The sequence below is a fragment of the Pelodiscus sinensis genome, chromosome 1, assembly GCF_052426305.1.
Source record: "Pelodiscus sinensis isolate ZL-2025 chromosome 1, ASM5242630v1, whole genome shotgun sequence".
Classification (NCBI taxonomy): Eukaryota; Metazoa; Chordata; order Testudines; family Trionychidae; genus Pelodiscus; species Pelodiscus sinensis.
Genome location: NC_143052.1, coordinates 5,223,346 through 5,245,591, shown reverse-complemented (window position 1 = coordinate 5,245,591; position 22,246 = coordinate 5,223,346). Strand labels below are relative to the sequence as shown.

Here is a 22,246-nt window from a genome sequence, read left to right as displayed (position 1 = left end):
AAAGAAATACACAAAGTGATACATATAAGCAAAAATATAATTCAAATAGGATGTTCTGCAAAATTCCCTGCAAGATGCATGTTGTCATTTCTTTAAAACATTGAAAAGGGGTGAAGTAAAGATTTCTATGCCAATTTAGTGCCCTGCAGAAGTGGCAAGAGTGCAAACTTCCCCCGTACGCTGCTCTCAGATGATATGGAAGAATCATCCTACAGATCAGAGGCTAATTCAGCTCTCGGTCTCTGCTGATCTGAGAGGAAGGCACTGGCTGGTGGCCTGCATGCTGAGAGTCCGAACAGCAGTTCATACCCAGGGAAATGAGAAGATGGTTACGTACTGTTTGCCGACACTTGTGTACGCCAACGAATGGAAAGTCCTGCAGGTGACGTTACAGGGGAAGATGCTCTTCCCATTATCGACGATGGCCTTGTTAAATGCCACATACAGAAAGCTGAGATGGGGAAACTTCTCTGCATATTTGATCAAAGTCGAGGTCTTCCCCGTCCCTGAAGAGCAAAGGAAAGAAAGAGGCTCTTGCATCAGAATCCTCAGCCACTCTCCTCATCTCCCCTTCATTATTAGCCCACGCTGTGCAATGTGGGTAAGATTTTCAAAGCCAACGGAAGCATTTAGCCAACCAATCTCTGTTGGGGTGCGTAAAAATTAATAGGTTTCAAATGGCCTTTTGCATAGTGGCTCAGGGGTCAGCCATGACATTACCCTTAAACATGCTTTTTCCTTTTGATTTTGTAGTTTGGGAAGATAGGGTCTGGTTGAGACCAGAATTATCCTTGATGTATAAACTTGCTCTCTCTCTCTGTTCTGTAGCCTAGGAAACCAGGTAAGTATGGAGTTGCTCTATTTTGTTATGTCTCTTGCTTATCCTCCTTGGCTCTGCATAATATATCTTCAGGGTCAGATTCCTTGTAATCTCTGTAACCTGTTAGTTTGTAGTATAAAAGTGTTGATTCAATTAGAAATTATATAAATAGTAATTAGGGGCCGGTATAATTGTATTCATTATTTGCTTATTAATATTCATTTCATGGGAGTTAACATTACTAAATAAGGTTTTAGGAAAAGTAGTGATAGACGTGTGAATGAACATACTAAAATAGATAAAAGATTCTGACTATTAACAATTTGGGGTCACTCGGACATTATGTTGAATATCCAAGGCAAACGTAGGCAATAAAGCAGTTCCTTTTACCCCATCCACTCCTGGGTCACCTGTTTTTTCTCTAACATCCTCCACTGAAATTAATGGGGTTGCGTGGCTAAGTCAGCTTTGGAAATCTCAACCTGTAGCCGCAAATGTTATGAACAGTCACAAAAACACACTGCACTTTTTAAACACTCCTACTAACCTGACAGGAGGACATTCTGGGGCAATGAATTGTACCAGTTGTCTAGACAGGGGGCACGCTGAATTTTCAGTCTTGTGTGGGCGTGGGGAGCAGGTGACATCCCTACCAGCCAGTCAGGGGCCAAGGAGCTCCTGTGGTCGCAAACAGATCGAACTCTTGTGACTTGTTAGGCTCCCAGGGCACCCAGACTGGGACCCTGTAGCACTGTGTGACTGGTACCCTGTAAATGCTGCCTCTGCCTGGGCCCTCTGAGGAAGATGGGCCGGTCTGTTCTTCGCTATGTAAGCCCTGTTCCCAGACCAAGTGAGAGCCTGGACTGCCGATGGGGCTGACAGCAGGGCCTCCCTCGCGGAAAGAGCTATGGAAGTATTTTCCTGGTGTTGGGCCTGCTTCCTACTCCACCAAAAGGGATGGATTCGCTAAAAGGCAGAGCTGGAGGACTGTGCCCAGATCCGGACCACAGGTTTGCATCAGGATAGAGAACATGGACGAAGTAAGCAGAATGCCCGCTCTCACCTCCAGGGGGCGACCTTGGGACATAATCTTTCACGATTTGCAACGTGTGCATTTCACCCTCCCCCGCTCCCTTTCTCTTATTTCTAGGTGTTGCATCATCGTATCCTGGTCTGTGTGGTCTCCAGGGCAGGGGCTGCCTTGTTTACCTGTTTCTATGGTGCTGAGCACAAGGGAGCCCTAATCCAAAACTCCCACTACTGTAATACTACAAGGAAGCTGGTGCCACCTGACTCTGTTTTTTTGTGTGTGTGTGTGTGTGTGAAACAGTGTACCACAGCTAACTCTCTGACTATCGTAATACTGCTCCTAAGAGCTAGGCCAAAAAAGGATTTCCTTTAATAATTTACTGGCCATAATTTCTTTTCTGTGCCATTACAAGACTCCCTCTTTTATTCTGCTTTTCTGAGAAGCTGGAGTTACGTACAAATATTCTGAAAAGCGGCTTATTTCCTACCTACATGTTTATTATTTGACTTCTACACAAAAATCTACCTCCTGATTTATTTCTGTTAGCTGTAAGCCGTGTTTGCTCCTTGTACCACCTCCACTCCAGCAAAGACAAAACACAACAAAACTGGAGTTCACTTAATTGTCTAATAAGCTCATTCTTTTTTTTATAAAGCTTCCCTGCAACTTGTTTCACAGTCTGTTTTCTTACCTGCAAATGCCATAATTTTCACTATTTGACCAGGCAAGATGGCATGGTTTAGGATCCTTTGCTGTTCATGGGTGAGTTTTATATCAAGCGTATTGCTAAATATAAAGTAAGAGCAAAGCAATTATTCTTCTGGGTTAAAAAACACAACCGACGAGGAACGTATAGCGATGGGAAAGAGCCATAGTTAAACTAAGATTTCTGGGTGATGAAATTGAATGAAGGGCTGTGAAACAAATGAAAAAGGGTTGAACCCCATATGCTCAGAGAATCTATGCTATTTCCCATCATCCCTCCCCCCATTTTACAGATGAGGAACCGAGGCATACAGCGGCTAAGTGACTTGCCCAAGGTCGCACGGGAAGTCTGTGGCAGAACAGTAATTGAACCTGATTTCCCAAAGGCCCGGGCTTGTGCGCGAACCACTGGACAGTCTTTCCTTTAAGTAACAAGCATTCAGCGACTTGCATCAATACAGATGACAGGATGGAGTTTGCATGGGCAAGAGATATACCAGCAAATGCTTGGTGGCTGATTTGCCTCACTGCCTCTCTTAAATAAGGAGATGATGATAATAAACAGGCATTTATTAAAATTCTTTCCTTTTCAGCAGCAGTACAAAGGCATTGAGGCCCCACTGTGCTAGGCACCATACACACTTTTCCCAGCGGACCATCAAGCTTAAATTAGACCAGCCATCGTCTCTTCTGCCCAAAACCATTCCCAGGCAGGGGGCAGGAATCTGCCCTACGGACACTTAGGAGGAGAACAGTCTTTTTAACCAGCAGTAGTCACGCTGCATGCAGATGACTGTGTTTAACTGAGGCTTCTTACTAGCTGTGGTCATTTGAATGAGTAAAACCCCCTCATTTTAATAAAAAAGGAAAATACTTTGGATGTTTATAGCTTGTGGGTTTGATTCTGCTTTCCCACTGTTGAAGATGAAACTCCAGTGAGACAAAGAAGCTATTCTGACGCTAGCGGGAGGACTCTAAACTAACCCTTTCTGTGCAGTGTTCTCTCCAGGACTTTACAGGGATCTGTGCATTTGGCCCTCTCATTTCAACAAAATACATGAGCACTACCTGGGCCAAGCGCGTCCTCTGCTGTTTGAACCGACTGTTTCCAGCTTGCTTGTCTGCGTAACAGGGCAAGAGTTTTCCATCAAATACAAGCAGTAGAAAATGCTGTAGTGAATCCTAATAGAAAATATAAGGACAACAAATCTTATGTAAGAAGCTCTTTGACAATCCTCGATTAAATGTCATTTACCTCCCTCTGTCCTTGTCTTATTTCGAAAACGGAGCGCTTTTTCGAGAGATCCTATAAACCTCAAAAAATGAAGTTTACAGCATCTTTCGAAAAAGTGCCCCATTTTTGAAAGAACCGCATCTGGACTGCGGCTTCAATTTCGAAAGAGCGCTTTTTCGAAAGAGCGCCATTACGTGATTACGCAAATGAAGCACAGAATATTTAAATCCCAGCTTCATTTGCACTTTCAAAGTGCTTCATTTACATCCCTCTGCTGACAGAGGGATGTAGTCTAGATATAGCCAATAAGAGACAACTTTATTTAAAGTGTTGTTATAGTCTGAAAAGTGATGTAAAAGCGGCATGGAGGTAGTCCTTGTTTACTGCTCTCATGGATCCAAGACACAGTTTGCACATCTTGTTTAAAAAAAACTTCTTCATAACCATCCACTCCACAGACACAACCTGGAATCGGAGAATTGAGCGGAGTCCTTTCCTTCTTCTAGATCGTGGTTTCCCAACCTATGGGTCACTATTACATTTCAAAAGGGTCACCAGGTGTCTCCCCAGCTGGCTCTTAAGGAGCCACTCTCACATCTTTTTAATTGCCCTGGGTCACCGAGTTTTCCCGAATTGTCAAAATGGGTCCCCATCTGGAAAAGGTTGGAAACCGCTGTTCTAGTTCAACACCTGTAATAAATATTCTGCAACCGGAGCTAGGGATGTCAAATCCCATTTATTCAGGTAACCAGTTAAACATTACATTTAACCAGTTAACCAGATCCCATGGGTGGGGGGCTGGGGGGCACTGCTTTGGGCCTGCCGCACCACGGGCTGTTCTGGCCAGGTCTATCTTGCTACAGGTGGGGGCTGCTTGGACCAGGGCAAGCCTGTTGTACCATGCTGCAGGTAGGGGCTGTTCCCGTCATGCTGGGCCCATGGTGCCATACTGCATCACAGGCAGGCAGGCCCGGCTGGGTTGGAACCCAGCTCTTTGTGTGGTGGGCCCAGCTGAGCTGCCGGTTAACTGGTAACCATCACCTGGATAGGGTTATACTTACAGTTTAACAGATGCATCCCTAACCGGAGCCTAATTAATCACCCTAGTGCGGATATCGGACTCATGAGAGAATCAAATCACTCGGAACAATCACAGATAGCACTTTCCATTATGTCTACATGCTGCTTTGGTTAACAAATTCACCCTCACGACACCCATGGAAGGGGGATTTGAAAGTACAGAGACGTGAAGTGACTTGTCTAAGACTACAGGGTGAGTCAAAGAGTGGATTGAAACTCATAAATCCCCTCAGAATCTCGCTGCTTCCCAGAGCCGGGTCAGTTCTGCTCTGGTGGCTTTCAGAACTGGGATACACAACTAGGACTCCAAACGCACACAGGCAGTTGAACTGCTGGGTAGGGAATTATTTGCTTTATACAGTCACTTTTCTGAAAAATAATGGCCCTTAAAAACACCTTGAACTACAGTACTGAGATACGGGAGAAGTTCAGCAGGGGCCAAGTTCAGCAGGGGCTCTCAATAAACAAGTATTCCCGCTTCAGGTTTTCACTGTGAGGGCCAAGAGTCTCTCCCTCCTCACCTGTTACTGATACTGATGCCCTTCTCTCTCATGGCATTCAGCAGCATGGCCATGCAGTACAAGGTCTCAGTGACGTCCAGGAATGAAAGGGTAGAGGTTGGTCTCCTAAGACAAGCCATCAGCTTCTGGATGTCACGCACGCCGTCGGAGAACAGCACGATCGCTGCCATCACGGCCCACGCGTTCACAGCCTGGACAGAGCGATGGCACAAAGATGAATGGAGAGAACTGAGAGGACGACACGGTTTGTCTGTTTAAAGTATTGTGGGGGAAGTGGGGTGGGAGAGAGGTAGGCCTTGTTGAAAGATCTCTGTGATCATTAACAGCCTCATTAACAAATTTCAGCCAATTCCTTCTCTTATTTCCCATTTCCACTAACAAATGCTTTTCCTCAGGAAAACCCTTTATGCCCACTACTCCAGATGCGGCCCACAAAGTAAACTGTCAGAGAACCCCTAGCCCAAGAAACGTTTCACCTACCCCCACGGTACCCTCCAAATCAGGCAGTCTCTTGATGATGCATATTTCTGCCTTGGGAAACAGAGGGTGTGATTTCAAGCACCTCAGAACCGCCGCAGGATCCGTTCTCCGGTCAGCGTTGGAGGCAGCTATATATCTGTGCAGAAAGTGCCCAAGAGACAAGAATTGAAAGTGAGGTCATTTGCCACTCCATTATGCTTGCCCTGTTGTCTACCCCAGTGCTTCTTACAATTTTTTTTAAAAGAGGTACTTAATATAAAAAAAGGTTAAGTACCCCCAACACCTACAATTTTCACACACACAACATTTTTTCTACAACTGCAACACATTTGTTTAAATGACTTAATCGTAGCCAGGCAGGCGATGACATTTGTGGGTGTAAAAAGTGCAAAAATAATAAAGCGCTGCAAAACTTAAAACAAAAATTCAGTTTTCTCCGAGTTTCAGTTGTGTTGACGTGCCCCCCCAGACTTCTCTCAAGTACCCCTAAGGGTACTTGTACCACTGGTTGAGAAACACTGGTCTACCCCACGTATCCTACGGTGTGCAATCCTGCTAGGGACTAAGTGCTCTGGCTCTGAGCTAGCAAAGCACCTAACCCTCTTCCTAGTCTCACGGACTCAAAGTTAAGTGAAGTACGAGCTTAAGAACTTTGCTGGATTGGGGCCCTGAATTGTAAACTCTCCAAAGCAGGGACTGGCTCTTTCTCCAAGTTGCACACTTCGGACACTACAGGAGTACAAACAACAGCTTAAGTAACATCAGTGTTCTGGAAGAGGTAAAGACCCCCAGTATCAAGGCAATGATCATCCCTCAGCAACTTCGCTGGACTGGCCCTGTTGTTCGGATGCCAGACCATCGCCTCCCGGATCAGGTCCTGTTGTCTCAGCTGAAAGGAGGACACCGTCACGTGGGACGACAATGGAAGCGTTATAAGGACTTGCTAAAGAAGAATTTCAAGAAGTGCAACGTTGACAGGTGGGAGATACTCGCCCAGCATCGCTCAAACTGGAGAGAAGTCCTACGCAATGGCACTCTGCATTTTGAATTTGCCCACCGACATTCTGAGGAGAAGAGGTGCAGAAGGGGAGCCAGGCTACTAGTCATGGTCAGCAGCCTCCTGCTGTACCTGGAAACCTCCATCCCCACTGTAACCGAACTCACAGTTCAAGGATTGGCCTTATCAGCCACCTGAGGGTCCACAACTCCCATGGAAAAGGATTATACTCGGCAACCAGCGATCGCCGATCATCACTGCAAATAATAACGTGCAAGGAACGGAGATGATGAGAGGGAGCGGTGAACCTCAGAGCTATCACTGTTCATATCGAGGGGGATCAGCTCTTTTTCACACTAGGTTTTTCACATCTTAAAAACACCTAACAACAGAACTTCTGACCCCCTTTGCCTCTCCCACTTCCTTCTCCCTTTCATCGCTATCCTGACTGAATGCACAGTTTACAATCACAGTCCAGAGCTCTTCTCCTTCACCCTCTACAATCTGGCTTCAGGTCCAGACACTCCGCTGAAACCACTCTCGCCGAAGTCTTTAAAGACCGAGACAAAGCTCAGATCTGGTACTGCATTCTCACTCTCTTTGCCTGTCAGCTGCCTTGGACACCACTACCACGGTCTTCATCTTGCAATCATGACTTCTGTGTCTGTCCTCACCCGGTTCCCCTCCTCCTCCAATCGTTCCTTCAGTGTAGCCTTCGAAGGAGTCTCCTCCGCTTCTTGGGTGGTGGGGGTGTTCCACAGCGGTCTGTCTGCCCCTCGACTTTATCTCTGGATAATCTCATGCACAACAGCAAGTTGAGACACCATCTCTATGCTGATGACTCTGCAATCTACCTCTCCGCTGCAGACCTGCCTCTTTTTGTCCCATCATGGCCTATCTCTGACGTCTCCCTGTGGATGTCCAGCCATCAGCTAAAACTCAGCATCGCTAAAACAGAGCTCTTTCTCTTCCCATCACACCCTCCCTGATGCCCCCAGTGATTGAGAAAAAGAGGTAACTCAAGGTGGATAAAAACTGATGATTAAAAAAAAAACAATAAAACTAATTTGTTTATTTAAATTAAATGCAAGCTTTTAAAAAGTAGTTATGTTTAAATTTGAAATTGACAAACTATGTTAAGACCTACATTTATTATAACCTATTAAAATCACTTACATTAAATACAAAATATAATATTAAGCAGAAAACTTTGCTGCCAAGTGTCAAAGTCAAACCACTGAACTGGTCACACAGTCACTGGCTAAGCACCTGGAATCCGAGCTTGTTGAAGTGCTAACTCAGCTTTTGACAGCAGTAATGTCTTTTACAGGTGCAGAGAAAATATTTTCTTCATATCGGTTATTAAACTAGTTCAATTCACTGATTCAAAGGTAGTTGATTCAAAGCTAAGAAACCAATGGGAGTTGAAAAAGTAGGAAAGCTTGTTTTCCTTTTCCACTCTACTAACAAGAACTGTGTGTTAGAGGATGAGATCTACTAGTTTCAAAATACTGAAGGATGTGACCGGAAACAATCAATTCAATCTGGTCATGACAGTTCATACTTCCTTTGTTTAATAAATCGTTAATTTTTTAAATGCAAAATATGTTTTGATAAACATTCTTATTATGTATCCAGAACATTTAAAATACAAAAAATGAAATGCTGTTTGTGCTATTTTAATTGAATTTGAGTTTCCATCCATGAGTTTGACAAACATTCCAAGTAAAATATTAATAATCGAATAGGAAATGCATCTTTCACCCTTTATTAATATGATAATATAAAAGTTAAGAATGAATAAATGTTAAGATAAGCTACATAATTGCTTAAATAAATGTGTACAGATACAGTATATCAAGACTAGCAAAAAGCAGCACCAAGTTTAGTGTGAAGATTATATTTAGTTGCCAATCAACCTGTTTTAATGGCTAGACTTAGTTAAAATTATTAAGTGTCTAGTACATAATTAACACTTAGGATTCTGGACCAGCCCTAAACAGTAATGTCCAATTGGTTGGGGTATCTGTCTAGTTTGTTGTTCAGTAGTTTACAGATTATCAGCCTAGGAGCATCCACTTTTGCTCAAGAAAATGCAAATGCAAAACATGATTGAAACGGATTATTTAAATCAAGGCTTGCTCCTTGCTGGTTTAAATCATTATTAAAATTGGAGACAAATTGCTTTGATTTAAAATCAGAGCTTCCTGTTGTACCACCACCACTGTACCTGTGCCTCAGACCTCTCTCTAGGTCCTCAGATCCAGGCTGTATTTAAATCTTGCAGACTCTTTCGGCATAACATCCTTAACATACGGTCTTATCCATTCACGCAGCTCATACTCGCCCCATCTCAGGTCTCAGTTTCTGCAACATCCTTCCCTCTGGCCTAGACAAACGCACTCTTGCCCTGCTGACACCCATTCAGAACGGTTCCGCGAAGATAATTTTCCTAGTCAATTGCTTGAATCATGTCAATCCTCTCTTTGCAGCACTTCACGGGCTCCCCGTTCTCTACTGCATCAAACATTAGCTATCAGTTTTGCTCTCAAGGATGCTCCCCCCCACGCCGACCTATTTCTCCGCCCTGCGTATCAACTCTCATTTGCTATCCAGATGTCAGCCTTCACCTTTGATTGGCCCTTGATGCCAACCTCTCTTGCCCACTTGTTAAAATTTCCCCATGCTGCTCCTCACACTTGGGAGGAGCTCCCAGCAAACACGTGCAAAGCTAACTGATTATCTTCTGTGTGAATCCCGGGGCCAGCAAGAAGACCCACCGGCTCTGGGCTGCACATGAGACCCAGCTTTGAAATGAACAAGAGTCCCCAGTGGGGGCTCTTGTGCATTTCAAAGCGGCAGCGCAGCATGGAGCCCAGGGTCAATAGAGGTCAGAGTCGCCCGCTGACCCCAGGCTCCATGCTGCACTGCCGCTTTGAAATGCCATGTGCAGCCGGGATCAGCTGGGGACTCCCCCACCTGATTCTGGGTTCCACCGAAATGCTGCGCTGGAGCCCAGGATCAGCTAGGGAGTCCCCAGCTGACCCTGGGCTCCACGCATCCAGCGCTGCTCAGCTGATCCCGGGTTCTGGGGAAATGCTGCGCAGAAACCGTGGTCATTTGGGGAGTCCCCAGCTGATCCCAGGCTCCGTGAAGCATTTCAGCAAAACCTGGCATCAGCTGGGGACTCCCCAGGTGACCGCAAGTTCCGTGTGGCATTTCTCCAGAACCGGGAGTCAGCTGGGAACTATCCAGCTGATCCCAGTTTCTGCGGAAATGCCGCGCTGGAGCCCGGGATCAGCTGGGGAGTCCCCAGCGGACCCTGGGCTCTACGTGCACCGTGCCACTTTGAAACACCAAGGAGGCGTTTCAAAGGGGCAGTGTCGTACAGCTAAGCTGGGACTTTGAATGCTGCCTCGGTGCCCCTTTGAATGCTGCCTCGGTGTTTCAAAGCAGCAGCGCCACACAGCTTTCAAGTACCCCTTCTTCCCCCCCGCCGCTTTGCTGCCTCTATCTGATAGAGGCAGCAAGTGGGGGGGAGGGAGAAGGGAAAATCGACTAGTCAACTGACTATCTGATAAGCATTTGTTTATCGCATTTTTGCCTAGTCTTTAACATCCCTAGTTTGGGGCAGGAACTGTGCTTTTATTCTGGGTTTGTATAGCACCCAGCACAATGGGGTCTTGTACCACAACTGGGGTTCCCATGCCCCGCTGAAATAAATAACAGTATCCAGAAAACTGAATGATTTGGGAATTTAGAGCATTTTATGGCATAAAATCTTTAGCTGTTAAGGCGTCAGAGTAAAGGGAAATGGGAACAGATTTTGGGATGGGGGGAGGAAAAATCATATAATCATCATATAATCAGGACTTGTGTGGAGAAAGTGAATAAGGAAAAATTATTTACTTGCTCCCATAACACAAGAACTAGAGGGTCACCAAATGAAATCAATAGGTAGCAAGTTTAAAACAAAGAAAAGGAAGTATGTATTCACACAACACACAGTCAAACTGTGGAACTCCTCGCCAGAGGATGTTGTGAATCCCAAGACTATAACAGGATTCAAAAAAGAGCTAGATAAATTCATGGAGGTTAGGTCCATCAATGGTTATTAGCAGGGCTTGCCGAACCGTGGCAAGCTCTGCTCGCCAGCCGTGCTGTCCGGCGATCTGCGCATGCGCAGATCGCCCGAACCCGGCTCTTCCGGGTTACAATCTACTCAGGCGAGTAGATTGTATTATTTGTCGAGCCCTGGTTATTAGCCAGGATGGGTAGGAATGGGATCCCTGGCCTCTGTTTGTCAGTCTGGGAATGGGTGACAAAGGTGGGATTGCTGGATGATTCCCTGTTCCGTTCATTCCCTCTGGGGAGACCTAGCATTGGCCACTGTCGGAAGACAGGATATTGGGTTAATTGGACCTTTGGTCTGACCCAGTCTGGCAGTTCTTATGTTCTTAAGGAAGAAGGCATTTTTTTGCCTAACCCAAAAGGCCCACGGATCATTTTTAATTCTGATAACTAATTAAGATTGTCAACGATCCTGGAGACTCCCGGAATTGGCATCAATCTCCCAGTGACTACAGAAATTAATCCTGGAGATTTTAATGGGATATTTTAAGAAAAAGACATTACCTCATGTTGGGGGCAAAAAAAAAAATACAACTATAGTCAGAGTTGGCAATCCTATAAGTAAGTCCTCTTCTCACCACCCCACTCATGCAGGGGGAAGATGCGTGACAGGAAATTAATCATTTCTTTCTTGGCAAAGCACAGCACAAAATGGAGACAAACCTACAGAGCCCGCCAACAGGGCAAAGCACTGGACTGTTCCTCCGATCCATTGACGTACAACTGTAAAGTCACACAAAGAAACAGACTCACCTTATAAACCCCAGCAGGCACTGATCCTGCTCTTGGGTTATTCCATAACGATCCAGAATCCATTCTACTGTGAGCAGAGCGTGGGCCTCCTTCCTGAGGTACTGATGGTACAGCTTTTTCCATGGGATAAACTAAAATGCAAATCAATGCCTCCATCTGAACAACTCCTTTCAACCGCAAACATTGTATAAATAAGCAGCAGCATCGCTCCTGGGGGAGTTATGTAATCTCACTTTGGCAAGACCCAGCAGGTCGATAAAAAGCAGCAGCTAGCTCAGGATGCGAAAAGAAGATGAAGAAAAAGGAGAGGTGGAAGAGAAAAGAGTGAAAATTCCTGCTCCATACAGTCTGAGGACTTGTCAATGGAAGGCTTTTCTCTATTTCTCACTATCCCTATCTTAACCACACAGGTGAAACACCAGCGCTGCCAAGAAGCGATCGGCCACCAGCATTTTTAACAGTGTCACTCAGACCTACTTTGACTAGGGTTGCCAGGTCTCTGGTGTTCACCCGGCCAGTCCAGTATTTTCGGCTCCTGTCCGGTAAAAAATTCAGAGAATACCGGACACCTGAGATGTCTGGTATTTTCTGAATTTTTCCCCGGCCAGGAGGCAAAAATGCCGGGCACCTGGCAACCCTACACACACTCGGCACCCCCCCTCGAATTCCCCCCAGCCCCCAACACTCCCAGTCACCATGCCTACTCGGTTCCCCAAGGCTGCCGGCACAAAATGGCTGCAGGCCAAAACACCTAGGGGAATGCTTTCCCCTGGGTCTTAGGGCTCAACCTCTCCCCGTTGCTATCCCCTTTTTTGGCATAATAAGTCCTTGGAGTCCTTTCCCCCCCCCCCCCCCCTCAACAACATTGGTCTCCCCACCCCCCTCCTTTTTCTCCCCTTCAACAGAATTTTTTCCCGGTGTTTTTTTTGGGGGGGGGGAGGGGAGAAGGGGGTTGGTATTTTTGTTTCAACCATCTGGCAACCGTAACTTTGACTACGATTAGAAAAGCCCAGTGCTTCAGACATCCTGCCGGCTCCGTGGAGCCTGTCCACACAAGCCCTCCCACTATAGTGACCCTCGAGGACTAAGAGCTAGGCATTTCGTACCGCCTCCAAAAGTTCATGGCTATGGAGTATTTGTATTGTGCACGGGCACGCTACACATGGAACCGGGCACCAGCGGGAGTGTTGCTGTGCAAACAAAGAACTAGAAGACGGCCCCCTGCCTCCAAAGGCAAACACCTTAAGGTCAGACAAGTGGTGACAGGTCGATGTAGCAAGAACAAAAGAACTCTAACAAGGCGGGGGAGAAGCTGATAGCTCCAGGTCGAAAAGAAACGCTGTCTAGATGCAGTTATTTCGAAAGAAACCCCTTCTTTCGAAATTACCCTTAAATCTCATTTTATAAGGAGTAAGGGTAATTTCGAAAGAAGGGTTTTCTTTCGAAATAACCGCATCTAGACAGCGTTTCTTTTTTTGAAATAGGGTATTTCGAAAAAGCAACCGGACGCAATTATGCAAATGAAGTGCGGGAAATTCAAATCCGCACTTCATTTGCGATTTCGTTCGTCTGCATTTGCATTCCTCTCTCGAAAGAGGAATGCAATGTAGACATACCCTTAGTCTAGAAGGTGCCACAGGACACCTCGTCGTTTTTGCAGATTCAGACTAACATGGCTACCCCTCTGATACTTGTCACTTGGATCGATCTGTCATCACTTGCAACTACTTTTTATACCTCATAAAATCACCTTTGTTTATTATCTAACCCAGAGCACATAACTGGTACCTGGGGGAGGGACAAGAGCACATAACTGGTACCTGGGGGAGGGACAACAGCTGTGCAGCTCTTTCATTAATAAAGGGAGTGAACTTTATGAGCTTTCTCTTACACAGAATCAGATGGATTTATCTGGGGGCTGACCCCATCCAGGCTGTGCACCTGGGTGCTGTCAAGGCCCTGTAGCAGCCTTCCCAAAACTGAGCTGTTCTCAGTGTCTGTGTTACTGTGCTTGGAGCTATTATCCCAATTCGGTGCCTTTCTGGGGGCGACCAGAGCTTCTGGTTTAACAGGACAGGGTAGTGGGATGCTTCAGAGGGCAGGCAGGTGGACTCAGTATATATTACAGCATCAAAGGGAACACCGGGACCCAACCCGTCACACTCACACCAGAGAACACATGAAGGTAATGGTTCAAAAATATAATTGGTGGCCACTGAAAACTGGAGTCACTGATGGCGTGGAGGTGGGGGGAAGGGAATTGAGGATGTCCAGCATCATCTAGCAGACCCTCCGCACCCCATAGACAAGGCTCCACACAAGAATGACATAAGGGAGGGTCTGGCGATTACTAATAGGACAGGTAAGTGGAAGAAGCAAATTCAAACACAGATGCAGACTCAAGGGCTGGAGCATCCATGGGGAAAAACTGGTGGGTGCCAAGTTCCCCTTCCCCCCTCATCAGCTGTCCTGCCCACTGATGGGCACCTCCTCCTCCTCCCCCATCCCACTGCAATCAGCTGTTCTGCAGCATTTGGGAGGCTCTGGGGAGAGGAGCAAGGACACGGCGTGCTTAGGCGAGGGGGCAGAACTGGGTGGAAGAGACAGAGCAGGGGTGGAGCGGAGGTAGAAAGAGGCAGAGTGAGGCTGGGGCACTGGGGGAAGGAGTGGAGTTGGGGGGGGGGGGTTGGGACACAGCCAGGGGTCAAGCTCCCATCTGGCACTTTTAAAAGTCGGTGCCTCTGGATTCAAAAGGAGGAAAGAGAGAGGTCACTGAGTTAACCAGGAGAGAGAGAACGTTCCTGGGTTAAACTGTACAACACTCTCACCTTTGGATCACTGACAATCTCTCTCCAGCGATGGCACACCAAGCTCAGGTTCAGACAGAGATCAGTCACAGGGAGGAAAGCAAAGATAATGCTTAGGACTTCACTGGGCAGCTGATCAATGTGTCCCTGGGGTTCTTTACCGCAGGACGTTCCTAGAAGCCCAAACCATGCATCAGGAATTGGATCAATTTCTAGGAAATCAATTTCTATGACATCAGGGTCTTGTTTGATTTCTGGATGCCCTGGAGAATACTTGCGGGTACTGTCCGTCGCAGGCTTTTTATCAGTCCCAGCACGTTTACTGGATCCCGTAGAATAGCTGGCAGCTGCTTCTGAGAAGTGAGGTCGTTTTCTAGAGGCCGCAGGATCCCAGGGAGCTGGGTTAGTGTCCCCCTCGCATTCAAGCGGGGCACAGTGATCCTCCAAAAAATCGTCCATGAAGAAGGAATCCAATGACTCTTCTTTGACTTCATTGCTTATTGCGGTGTTGTTACCGGTGCTTTGTGTCTGAGTGACTTTGAAGTAATCAGTGATGCTCCTCTGATGACCCTGCCCTACAGCAAAGACAAGAAGAAAGAACATAAGTAAAATGTGGCATCCTCTGGGTGCCCAACACCTGAAAGCCTGCAAGAGTCTTTAAAAACAAACAAGGCAACCTGTTAACACCCTGCTACCACCACCGCAATGATCTTTGCATACATACAGATAAATAGAAAGAAATCTGTGAATTCTACTTCACAATAATGATTTCCTCAGAGCTGACAAACACAATAGCATAAGGAAGGAAGCTGAGAGGTATGAGGGTAACTAAAACTACTGTGGAATAGTGATAGAAATGTAGCCGTGTTAGTCTGGGGTAGCTGAAGCAAAATGCAGGACAATGTAGCACTTTAAAGACTAACAAGATGGTTTATTAGATGATGAGCTTTCGTGGGCCAGACCCACTTCCTCAGATCAAATAGTGGAAGAAAATAGTCACAACGATATATGCCAAAGGATACAATTAAAAAAAATGAACACATATGAAAAGGACAAATCACATTTCAGAACAGGAGGGGGATGCGGGTGGGGTGGGGAAGGAAGGAAGGTAAGTGTCTGTGAATTGATGATATTAGAGGTGGGGAGAGTGGAATGTCTGTGAGCTAATGGTATTAGAGGTGATAATTGGGGAAGCTATCTTGGTAATGGGTAAGATAGTTTGAGTGTTTGTTCATTCCTTCCCGGAGAGTGTCGAATTTTAACATGAATGACAGTTCAGAGGATTCCCTTTCAAGTGCAGATTTAAAAGGTCTTTGTAGCAGAATGCAGGTGGTTAAGTCATTGAGAGAGTGTCCTTTCTGGTTAAAATGGCAAGAAACTGTTTTTTCTTTGTGATCTTGTCTGATATCTGTTTTGTGGGCATTAATCCTTTGGCGAAGTGTCTGAGATGTTTGTCCAATGTACATAGCAGATGGACACTTTCGGCACATGATAGCATAAATTATATTTCTGGATGCGCAGGAATATGTGTTCTTGATCTTATAACTCACTTGGTTAGGTCCAATAATGGTATCAGCAGAATGAATATGTGGACAAAGCTGGCAACGGGGTTTGTTGCAAGGGAAGGTACCAGGGTTGGTATTACTGTGGTATGTCCTGTGGTTATTGGTAAGAATCATCTTGAGGTTAGGTGGTTGTCTATAGGAGACTATGGGTCTGTCTCCCAGAGCCTCTTGGAGTATGGTATCCTGTTCCAGTATAGGCTGTAGTTTATTGATAATGTGTTGGACAGGTTTAAGTTGGGGGTTGTAGGTGATGACAAATGGTGTTCTATTGTTGGTTTTCTTGGGTCTGTCTTGAAGTAGATAGTTTCTAGGTATTAGTCTGGCTCTTTCAATTTGCTTTTTTATTTCTCCGGGTGGGTAGTTGAGGTTTATAAATGCTTGGTAGAGATCCTGAAGCTTCTGGTCTCTGTCAGTGGGATTAGAGCAGATGCGGTTGTATCGAAGGGCTTGGCTATAGACGATGGATCGTGTGGTGTATTCTGGATGGGAGCTGGAAGCATGTAGGTAACTGTATGAGTCGGTGGGTTTTCTGTAGAGAGTGGTGTCTAATTTTCCATTGTTGATTTGTACTGTGGTGTCCAGGAAATGGATCTCTCGTGTAGAATGGTCCAGGCTGAGGTTGACGGTGGGGTGTAGGTTGTTGAAATCTCTGTGGAATGTCTCCAGTGTTTCTTGGCCATGCGTCCAGATCATAAAGATGTCACGAGAGATCCACTTCCTGGACACCACAGTACAAATCAACAATCCCACTCACAGACATCCCACTCTCCCCACCTCTAATATCATCAATTCACAGACACTTACCTTCCTTCCTTCCCCCTCTCCCCTACCTGCATCCCCCTCCTGTTCTGAAATGTGATTTGTCCTTTTCTTATGTGTTCATTTTTTTTAATTGTATCCTTTGGTATATATGGTTGTGACTATTTTCTTCCACTATTTGATCTGAGGAAGTGGGTCTGGCCCACGAAAGCTCATCATCTAATAAACCATCTTGTTAGTCTTTAAAGTGCTACATTGTCCTGCATTTTGCTAAAACTACTGTGGTCACTCTCTGAGATTAGCAATAATGCTCTGCCGACTGCAGTTTCAGAATCCACCAGTGGCCGGATGTGAGGACTGTCGACTCAGGGTTTTGAGCTGTGATTTTCACGTGATGCAGGAAACTGTTTAAAGCTTCAGACTTCAGCCTAGGGCAGCAGGGCTCTGGTTTAGAAAAACTGTCAGCGTGGCCACATTCTGAGGCCACCAAAAATTGCTGTGAGGACTCAGGCCCTACATGGAACAGCCCTTAAAAACTTACTGACATTTTAGAAAGAGAGATCAACATGAAAGAAAAGAGTTAAAGTTATTTATTATCAGCCCAATTAATTTTGACAGCAAAAAGACCATTGCACAGAAGTGAAACTGAAAGTCTACAATGGACTCTCAGCAGCCCCTCCTTTTCACTGATATAGCAACCTACACTAATCACCATTAAGGTTACCAGGTAGACCCCGCCGAAAAACCGGACACACTTGATCATGGGCGGGGGGGGGGGGGGGGGGGGGGGGGGAGGGGCTGGCCGGGAGGGGAGTGGGGCAGGAAGCAGAGCTGGCGGGGGGGGGGGGGGGGGGAGTCCGGGGGCCACAAGGCTAGCTGGGAGGAAGGGGGGATGGGACGGGAAGCAGAGCTGGGGAGGGTCGGGGAACGCAGGGCTGGACGGAAGGAGGGGGTGGGGGGGCTCGGAGGAAGGGGGTGGGAAGCGGAGCTGGCGCGGGTGGTGCTGTCACTGGCCGCAGCCGGAGTCCAAGAGGCCGCGCCCCTGGCAGGCGCTCCCTCGAGTTGCTCGTAGAAGCCGGGCGGAGGCGGGGGGAGAGGCTGGGAGCCACTCCCCCTGCCCAGCTTCTGCACACAACCAGAGGCTCTCAACCAATTGTAGCCCTGCCTCCCAGTCAATCCCTGGCCCCTGCCAGGCTTCCGTCCAGCACCCAGACGGGAATTCAGAAAATACCGGACATTGCACGTGTCCGGTATTTTCTGAATTTTTCTACTGAACAGACGATGCAAATACCGGACTGTCCGGTAGAAAACTGGACACCTGGCAACCCTACTCACCATACTCAAGTCTGCAACTCACACAGCCATGCATTTTGTGCTTCCTAAATGTTTAACCAAGCGGCAACGCTGGAAAACCCAGGGCCAAATTTTTAAAAAGCAGTGAGTGATGCTGACAGCCTACATTGGCACGCCTTAAAGGGCCTGAGCGAAGCACCCAAAAGTGACTAATTTTCAAAACCAACTCAGCCGAAGATGTGCCTTCATAGCCAACGATGGAACCGAAGCGTGCTTCAGCGGTTAAGGCGTGGGACAGAGAATCGGGAGCCGTGAGTTCCAGTCCTGACTCAGTCACAGACTCTCCGACACTAAGGCACTCACTTCCCCTCAGCTCCCGAGGAAAATTTCTAAAAGTGCCAAAGTGACTTAGGAACCTCAGTCTCGCTTTCAAAAGCAACTTAGCCTCTCTTCAGGCTCCCAAGCCACTTTGGAAAAGGAAACGTGGGTGTTTGTGAAAATTGTACCTCATGTGTGGAAGATGGGCATAATAATTAGTTCCCTTCTTCACTGAGAGGCTGTGAGCATGTATTCGTTAATGCCATTAAGTGCACTGAAATCCCTGAATGGAAGCTGGTACAGAGTATTAGACAACAAACACCGAGAGATCTAATTAAATAAGAAGGCGTATTAAATAATGAATATGCAGGAGTGTCTCCATAAATGCGGGAACAAAATACAGGACTATGTAGCACTTTAAAGACTAACAAGATGGTTTATTAGGTGATGAGCTTTCGTGGGCCAGACCCACTTCCTCAGATCAAATAGTGGAAGAAAATTGTCACCGCCATATATACCAAAGGATACAAGTAAAAAAAAGTGAACACATATGAAAAGGACAAATCAAATTTCAGAACAGAAGGGGAATGGGGGGGAAGGTAAATGTCTGTGAGCTAATGATATTAGAGGTGATAATTGGGGAAGCTAATTACAAAGATAGCTTCCCCAATTATCACCTCTAATATCATTAGCTCACAGACATTTACCTTCTCCCCCCCCCATCCCCCTTCTGTTCTGAAATTTGATTTGTCCTTTTCATATGTGTTCACTTTCTTTTAAATTGTATCCTTTGGTATATATGGTTGTGACAATTTTCTTCCACTATTTGATCTGAGGAAGTGGGTCTGGCCCATGAAAGCTCATCACCTAATAAACCATCTTGTTAGTCTTTAAAGTGCTACATAGTCCTGTTTTTTGTTCCAGCTACACCAGACTAACACGGCTACATTTCTATCACTATTCCATAAATGCGGATACTGCAGTATCTATTGCTTAGAGCTCCCATTGGCAGCAAGCAGGCTGGCCTACCGAGGCTGGTGTGCGCACTTCAGCTTTTCAAAGCTAGAGAAAGGCAGGGGGGATTTGAAGTTGGGGTAAAACAGGAGTTAACCCAGCCTTGTTGTAGGACTCACCCCTCCTTGGGAGGGGAAAGGACTCCTGACGCTGAGGCCAGGCCTACGCTGGCAGATAAAGCTGATGTAATATACGCAGTTCCGGCTATGACAACTGCATAGCTGGAGTCGACTTACCTTACACTGATTTTCTGGGGCAGCCCCACAGCAGAAGGTCAATGGGAGAAACGCTTCTATCAACTTCCCTTACTAGGAGTACTATGGTCGAAGGAGGCCCTCAGCTTTCAATTTAGTGGGTCTTTACTAGACTACAATATGGGTGATTACAATATGGATCAATCAACTTCTTTCCTTTTGGACAATTAGCCCTTTCCCGCTGCTCTTCCCTCTGTACCCGCTCATAGAAATTGGGGTTAAATTCTACTTGTTGCACAGAGTTGATATTAACATTTTCTCTCTCTCTCAGCTCTTAAACCTGTTTAGAAACACTCTACCTTCTTGTGATCTCTTGGTCCTGTATGTTGGGTAGAGGCCTCTGTTTAGATCTCTGCTCACTCGTCTTTGACTGAAAGGCTGTGTCAGGGAACAGGAGCCTTCTCTGCTCTGCCTGAAGGCTTCACAGTCGCTGGCGGTGAGGCGCTTTTGTTTAAATGGTTTCACTGTCACCAACGTGAAAAGCAAATTGCACGGTTGTTAATTCAATTACATTGATGTTTGTTTTCAAGTGACATGCTGTGCCTTTGGTACACACCTACAGCCAATTAGTTTCCTAGCTCTATGGGATGATCCCAACATTGAACCAATGTACCTTCTTTCAATTGCCTATGCAGAAATATATGCAGACCCCTGACGATATTCTGTAGAGTAAAATAAAACATCAAGACATTCTGTACTGTCCCAGACTAAGTTTACACAGTAACATCACTCTTGGTGTCTCATTCATCACCGTACAGAACTTTGGGATATCCTCCAGTAAGCAACTGCTATGTCACTGTAGCACAGACAGCTACTGTAGTGACAGGAGTTTTGCCAGTGAAGTAGTAAATTTGCCCCCAGGACAGGAAGTGGCTAGATCAATAGAAACAGACGTGTCCACACCTGGGTTTAGGTCAGTTTAACTCCATTTCTCAGAGCTGTGAGTTTTCTACACCTCTGAGCAACGTAGCTAGGTCAACCTAAGTTTTGGGATCTGGTTACAATCGAAAAAATAATCTAATGTAGATGGGTTTTCAAGCCAATTGCACAAAAAAGCTAAAGCGTTGGACATGTCCAGACTAGGGATGTTAAAGACTAGTCAACTAGTCGACATCCTCCCCCTGCTGCAAAGGAGGGGGGACTTTATGAAACCCCAAGGCAGCCGCTGCACAACGGATATGTGGATCAGCTGTGTGGCGGCTGCCCCTTTAAAACACTGCCTCCGTGCATTTCAAAGGGGCAGCTACTGTGGATTGAGAGTCCCCTGCTGACCACAGGCTCCATGGCTTTGAAATGCACATTTCAAAGCAGGCATGCCCCAGAGTCAGCGGGATTTCCGCTGGCCCCAGGCTGTACAAGGAGTTCCGCATTCCTCCTTTGAAATGTAGAAGAGCCACTGCTGGGGCTCTTGTACATTTCAAAGGAGGAATGCGGAAGTGCCTGTCAACTAGTCAATTAACCGCATTTTAACATCCTTACTCCAGACTTGTTAAACTTCAGTCTACACTCAAAACTGCAAACTCGTAACTGGGCCCCTACTCAGATATATTTGCAGTGTAGCTCTTACCTCTACAGTTGGCAGTTAACTAGAAAATCTTGCGAGCAATGTTTAAATGTTCTACTGTAAATGCATATGTGCAACAATACCATCTACTTTGATAATAGGGACTGGCAAGGATAGATAACTTAATGTCCAGCTACAGAATTATGAGTTAATGATCATGTGCAATAATCCTTCCAGATGCAGTAAAAGCCTCCAAGCCACACTGCTTACTTGGCTTCAGTTTTTAATCAGAGAATGATATCCCATACCAGAAACCATACCCAGGATATCCATGAAGCAAGTAAGTGCTTTTGGCTTCAATTAGCATCCAAAGGTCAAGTCATTTTCTTTCATGTCTTCCTCCCCTCAGAACTATTACATACACCACTAAGAGCTTTAGCAAAGACCCCTGGGGTATGTAATGCCTTATACAACCACCACTTTGCTGTCCCAAAACATACCAGAAGCAAATGTCTACAGAGGAAATATTTGCTCTTCAAGATCAGATCCTTTGAAAAAAATCCACTTAAAAATTATTTCTCTCTTATTAGGAGAGTAGACACAGAATTCAAATTGGGAAAAGGAACTAGTCCAACTTTAATCATTATTATCAATAAATCATAACCTATTTGCTTCAATGGTTCAAGATCTTAAATATCCCAGAGAACAGGATCAAGCGGCTACTTCTGCTTTGGCCATGACCTTGGGAACTCCACCCAGGGCATTAACTGCCTTTACCTGCCCATGCCTATTCCTGGCCCCCAATGCAAACCCACCCCAGATCCTACCCCTGGCCCCAAAGCAGAACCTGATCCCTGTCCCCAATGCGTAATACCCCTCTACCCCAATCCCCGCCCACAGTGCCCCCCAGGCCCAACCCTTCCCCTCAATACAGACCCCTCCCACCATCGACCCAGCCCCCTAGCCCCCACCCCAGTGAAC

The 22,246-nt window shown here is 46.1% G+C and overlaps 1 protein-coding gene across 4 annotated transcripts in view; it reads right to left on the bottom strand.

Annotated features, from left to right (window-relative positions):
- FBH1 (F-box DNA helicase 1) overlaps positions 1 to 22,246 on the bottom strand; it is a 51,664-nt gene that overhangs the window by 28,636 nt on the left and 782 nt on the right. Inside the window, exons 1-9 of one of the 4 annotated variants that reach the window (XR_012902905.2) lie at positions 21,586 to 21,746; positions 20,061 to 20,225; positions 14,580 to 15,133; positions 11,752 to 11,882; positions 5,871 to 6,006; positions 5,391 to 5,581; positions 3,624 to 3,737; positions 2,542 to 2,636; positions 338 to 506 (exon numbers count right to left, since the gene is read on the bottom strand). Coding sequence is in view for 3 of the 4 variants with exons in the window: in XM_075925118.2 (XP_075781233.2) it covers positions 338 to 506; positions 2,542 to 2,636; positions 3,624 to 3,737; positions 5,391 to 5,581; positions 5,871 to 6,006; positions 11,752 to 11,882; positions 14,580 to 15,133; positions 20,061 to 20,225; positions 21,586 to 21,598 (1,568 nt within the window). In the remaining variant the exon portion in view is untranslated. The other 3 variants (XM_075925133.2, XM_075925118.2, XM_075925131.2) reach the window with 3 other exon arrangements.